This window comes from Sapajus apella, unplaced genomic scaffold (assembly GCF_009761245.1).
Source record: "Sapajus apella isolate SASKATOON/1434 unplaced genomic scaffold, GSC_monkey_1.0 scaffold86, whole genome shotgun sequence".
In the NCBI taxonomy this organism is placed as follows: Eukaryota; Metazoa; Chordata; class Mammalia; order Primates; family Cebidae; genus Sapajus; species Sapajus apella.
This window is the reverse complement of record NW_022437026.1, coordinates 7121505-7127504: the sequence shown is the minus strand read 5'-3', so window position 1 is coordinate 7127504 and position 6000 is coordinate 7121505. Positions and strand designations below refer to the sequence as shown.

Genomic DNA, 6000 nt, shown 5'->3' with positions numbered 1-6000 from the left:
TGTTGACCAGGATGGTCTCGATCTCTTGACCTCGTGATCCACCCGCCTCGGCCTCCCAAAGTGCTGGGATTACAGGCGTGAGCCACCGCGCCTGGCCTCTAGCCTTTTATTCATTTGCTTTTTTCAGGGTGGGGCTTAGGGGCAGGGGGTGTGTGTGCGGGGGACGTGTGCGCGGGGCTTACATCCCTTGCTTCCTCCAAGTCTTCAAGTCTAAATGGGGTTGATGTGCGGGCCAAGAGCCAGGCACGTGCTTGGCTTCCCCTCACTCCAAATGGGACCAGGCGCCTCCCACCCCTGCCCGTCAGTGGTGAGGGTGACGCACGGTGCGGGGGGGACAAGGGGCTCACGGCTCTGCTGTCGTCCCCCTTTAGGTGCACGAAATCCTGAAGCGCACAGCCTGCACCAGAGCCAACAACACGATGGGTAAGAACCCCTTCCCCAGCCCCTGGGCCGCGTGCTGACGGCTCCCGCCCTGTGCTTTCAACAGCTCACTTGGTGAGCAGCAAAGAACAAAACAAACAAAAGTCCCCCACGGAGAGGCTGCTTTAGTTTAGGCTGAGAAGCCTGCCTTGGTCCCAGGCGGTCCCATCGCCCAGTGGGGCTGCTCCCCTGCTGTGGTAACTTCTCCTAGACCTTCATTACAGGTCTCCAGCTTCCTCCTCCCCTTTTCCCTGTACCTCCCACACCTGCCACTTTATCTCAATAATTTTGTCGCTCCTCTGTTTTTCACCATTTCCAATAGTATTTAATAATCACCCCAAACACGGTGAGTTCTTAGTTTTTTTTTTTGTAAGAAGAAAAGCATTTTAGAGATCCTTTAGTCCAATCTCCTCATACTATGTAGGAAGAGATGAACTTCCAGAGAGGGTGCATGACTGGCCCAAGCCCATGCAGCATGTGATGTCTGAGTGAGCCTCTTCTAAGCTTAGCATGCTTCTCACCATATCTGGCTGCATCTGTTTGCCTTGTGATTTGTTTCTTAAATATTAGAGTAATTGTCTTGGAAACATTTGAGATCAAGTATAAGGCAGGCAGTCCAGATCCTGACAGATTGTGTAGAAGACATCTGCGATGCTCCAGGTACAATGTGAGCTGTACCCATAACCCCGGTGAGAGTACATTTTGAAAAAAATGTGCCAGAACGTCACACACAAACATCTTTTGCACAGGAGTCAGCCTGGGATGTTGAACCCTCGTTCCCAAGGTGCTACCATCTCCAGGTGGTTTCTGACAGCTTTGGGAGAGCTGCCTTCAGAATGCGCTCTGGGATGGCAAATCTTCGGCTTTTGAGGCAGCTTTGGGCTGGAAAGAGTTCAGAGTCATTTGGAGTCCCATCTACTGAATAGAGGCGGTGATTTGGCTCAGGAATAACAGTGATAATGATGATGATAGCTAGCTAATATTTGGGAGCGTATTGCGGGGCTCGTAAGCTGCCTGGGTACCCAGGGCACAGTGCTGGAGAAGGAGTCACAGTGGGTTTTATGCCATGACAGTCTTTTTAGAATAGTGCTTAACCTCTCAACGGGGCTGTTACGTTTGCTTCAATTTGCTTTGATATATTCATCTTGCTACAAGATTCCAAACAACAATGCACTTTTTAAAAATCAGCTCTTCTGTGTCATGTTAGCTATCTGGAACTCGGTGCTGATGAGGCGAGGCTGAGTAAGCGGGGGAGGGAAATAGCCCAGCACAGTCTCATGGAATGGACTGAAACCCTCGCTCCCCAAGCAGCTGGTTTGTCCCAAGAACAACCAGATGTGTCAAGAGATTTTTAAAACGTGTTTTTTAGATTTCCTCAGAGCCTTTATCAAATTTCCTGAATTTATCCTCACTTCTTGACCAACTAACTTCTCAATTTCATTGACTTGACTTCTGCCCTTTCACGGTGTCCCCAAGTTGACCACAGTTGCTCCCTCAGACTTCTCACCTTCAGTATTAGTCGGGGTTCTCTCGAGGAAGAGACTAATAGGAGATATATATATATCTCTCCCAAAAAACCAGATAAATAATATACATATATATGTGTACACATATATACATACACACACACATATATACAGCTAGTGCTCGACTTACGACCACGATTGGGTCCGACAGACCGGTCGTAACACGATTTGGTCGTAAGTTGAGTAGGCTATATGTACAGTACTGTGAAATGATGTTATAAAAATTATCATAATTTTCTTTCGTTATTGTTATATATCATAATTTTCTTTGTTCATTTTATGCCATTTGTATCATCTCTACACCATTTTGTTTCTTATTTTTACATTCGTCAGGTTTAAGTAAAACACTGCATTACCAGTACAACTGGTTTAATATTCGCAAAACATACAAAATTACAAAATACAGGTGCATACAAAAATACAAAATACAGGTGTAAAAAATACCATAGGAAACATTTTCCCAATTGCACACGGAGATGGTAGTGCTGCTGGAAGCTGGTCCGCACTGTCGTACGCCCAGCTGGGCAACATTTGCGCTGCCAGATGCAGAGCAGTCGTGGCTAGCGATTGTGGTCGTAGAGTCGAATAATCGTAAGTTGCATAGGCCATAAGTCGATCAATACCTGTATGTCAAAGGGGAGTTTATTAAGTATTAATCACATGATCACAGGGTCCCACAATAGTCTGTTTGCAAGCTCAGAAGCAAGGAAAGCCAGTTTGAGTCCCAAAACTGAAGAACTTGGAGTCCGATATTTGAGGGCAGGAGGGGTCTAGCACGGAAGACCGATGTAGGCTGCGAGGCTAGGCCAGTCTAGTCTTTTCATGTTTTTCTGCCTGCTTTATATTCCAGCCACACTGGCAGCTGATTAGATGGTGCCCACCCAGATTGAGGGTGGGTCTGCCTTTCCCAGCCCACTAACTCAAATGTTCATCTCCTTTGGCAACACCCTCACAGACATACCCAGGATCAATACTTTGCATCTTTCAATCCAATCAAGTTGACACTCAGTATTCACCGTCACAAGTCCACTTGTTGTCAACTTGAATCCCTACACATCTCCTGAGATCATACATAATCTTTAAATACCGACAATAATAAGGTATAATTACACCTAACATAATACAGCTCTCCTTCGTACACCCAGAAATGCACCAATCCCCAATGCAAATACTGTTACATAAAGTTGACAGTACTTAAACGCTGATAGGGAGTTAATAAATCTTATGTCACATGATAAAGGAAAAAGGAAATAAAATGAAGATATTTTCGTAGTGCAAGTGTATACGTGGGCAAACATGTTTTTAACAAAAGAAAGAGGAAATAGTCATGACAATTACAGTCCTCATTTCTGCAGCTGGTCGTGTGGCAGTAGCTGGTATTGATGACTACCTTCTTCTACCACCCACTTTGTAACCTCTTTGCCTTCAGCAAACACCTCAGCAGGTCGTGGTTTTTTTCCTGGTGGAGTGACCCCCACCATTCCTGAGGGGTCTGGGCCATTTGTAGTCCTACCTGGATTGGGCTGCTATAGATTCCCATTGACCTTAATCACAGGACATGGTAATACTAAGAGATGCCTTAATAGATCTCCTGCATTCCATGCATACTCTTCCTTACCTCTGCTGTGGAGTAGTAGACTAATTTCATCCTGATAGTCTGGGTCAATCACCCCAGCCAATGCTGTAACTCTCTTCTTAGCCTGTTGACCTAAAGGTAGGAGGAGCCCAATGTGTTCAGGTGGATATGTTAACTTCCAGTTTAATGAAATCATTGTTGTGTCTCCTGGTGGCAGCATGTGTCCCTCTGAAACTAAGACCTGTAGGCCAGCACAATGTAATGTCGTGGGAACAGGAAACAGAAATTGCGCTAGTGGATCACAGGGGTGACGGTGAGTTGTGCCACTTCCACTTCAATACCTTGATTCCAGGACCCATGAATCCTGGCTATGGGAGAAACAGTACCATATATTGGATGCTGATTCAAAGCATACATAGCTTTCTGGAGAACTTTGCCATAGCCCTGCAAAGTGTTGTCACCTAGTTGGTATAATTGTGACTTCAAGAGGCCATTCCACATTTCTGTCAGTCCAGCTGCTTCAGGATGATGGGGAACATGATAAGACCAGTGAATTCCATGAGCATGAGTCCACTGCCACATTTCTATAGCTGTAAAGTGAGTGCTTTGGTCAGAGGCAAGACTGTGTGGAATACCATGATGGTGGATAAGGCATTCCATGATTCCATGGATGGTAGTTGATACGGTTTGGCTGTGTCACCAACCAAATGAGGTGTATCTTGAATTTTATCTCCCAGAATTACCACATATTGTGGGAGGGACCCAGGACAAGTTAATTGAATCATGGGGGCCAGGCTTTCCTGTGCTATTCTCGTGATAGTGAATAAGTCTCATGAGATCTGATGGGTTTATCAGAGGTGTCTGCTTTTTCTTCTTCCGCATTATCCCCTGCCACCACCATGTAAGAAGTGCCTTTTGCCTGGCGCCATGATTCTGAGACCTTCCCAGCCATGTGGAACTGTAAGCCCAATTAAACCTCTTTTTCTTCGCAGTCTTGGGTTTGTCTTTATCAGCAGTGTGAAAATGGACTAATAGAGTAAGTTGATACCAGTTGAGTGGGGCGTTGCTGAAAAGATACCCAAAAATGTGGAAGCGACATTGGAACTGGGTAACAGGCAGAGAGGTTGGAACAGTTTGGAGGGCTCAGAAGAAGATGGGAAAATGTGGGAAAGTTTGGAACTTCCTAGAGACTTCTTAAATGGCTTTGCCCAAAATGCTGATAGCAAGATGGACAATAAAGTCCAGGATGAGGTGGTCTCAGATGGAGGTGAGGAACTTATTGGGAACTGGTGCGAAGGTGACTCTTGTTACGTTTTAGCAAAGAGACTGGTGGCATTTTCCCCTGTCCTAGAGATTTGTGGAACTATGAACTTGAGAAAAATAATTTAGGGTATCTGGCAGAAGAAATTTCTAAGCAGCAAAAAAGCATTCAAGAGGTGACTTGGGTACTGTTAAAGGCATTCAGTTTTATAAGGGAAGCAGAAGATAAAAGTTTGGAAAATTTGCAGCCTGACTATACAATAGAAAAGAAAAACCCATTTTCTGGGGAGAAATGTCAGCTGGCTACAGAAATTTGCATAAGTAGCAAGGAGCCTATTGTTAATCCCTAAGATCATGAGGAAAATGTCTCCTGGCCATGCCAGAGACCTTTATGGCAGCCCCTCTCATCACAGACCCAGAGTCCCAGGAGGAAAAAATGGTTTTGTGGGCTGGGCCTAGGTCCCTGTGCTGTGTGCAGCCTAGGGACTTGATGCCCTGTGTCCCAGCCGCTACAGCTGTGGCTGAAAGGGTCCGACATACAGCTTGAGCTGTGGCTTCAGAGGGTGGAAACCCTCAGCCTTGGCAGCTTCCATGTGGTGTTGAGCCTGTGGGTGCACAGAAGTCAAGAATTGAGGTTTGAGAATCTCTGCCTAGGTTTCAGAAGATGCATGGAGATGCCTAGATGTATAGGCAAAGTTTGCTGTGGGTGGGGGACCACACTGCTAGGGCAGTGTGGAGGGGAAATGTGGGGTTGAAGCTCTCACACTGAGTCCCTACTGGGGCACCACCTAGTGGAGCTGTGAGAAGAGGGCCACTGCCATCCAGAACCCAGAATAGTAGATCCATTGACAGCTTGCATCATGTGCCTGGAAAAGCTGCACATGCTCAGTGCCAGCCCATGAAAGCAGCAGGGAGGGAGGCCGTACCCTGCAAAGCCACAGGGGTGGAACTGCCCAAGACTATGGGAGCCCACACATCAGCATGACCTGGAGTCAAAGGAGATCATTTTGGAGCTTTAAAATTTTATTGCCCTGTTGGATTTAGGATTTGCGTGGGCCCTGTAACCCCTTTGTTTTGGGCAATTTCTCCCATTTGGAATAGCTGTATTTACCCAATACCTTTAAATTGTAAAATACAATTTACCCCCATTGTATCTAGGAAGTAACTAGCTTGATTTTCATTTTACAGGCTCATAGCTGGAAGGGACTTGCCTTGTTC

At 46.0% G+C, this 6000-nt stretch overlaps 1 protein-coding gene across 2 annotated transcripts in view; it reads left to right on the top strand.

The window, feature by feature from the left end:
* Window positions 1-6000, top strand: part of ANO2 (anoctamin 2) — a 391299-nt gene that overhangs the window by 124729 nt on the left and 260570 nt on the right. For both annotated transcript variants that reach the window (XM_032254535.1, XM_032254534.1), the window contains exon 7: window positions 372-423. In XM_032254535.1, the coding sequence (XP_032110426.1) occupies window positions 372-423 (52 nt within the window). The remainder of the gene's footprint in view (window positions 1-371; window positions 424-6000) is intronic.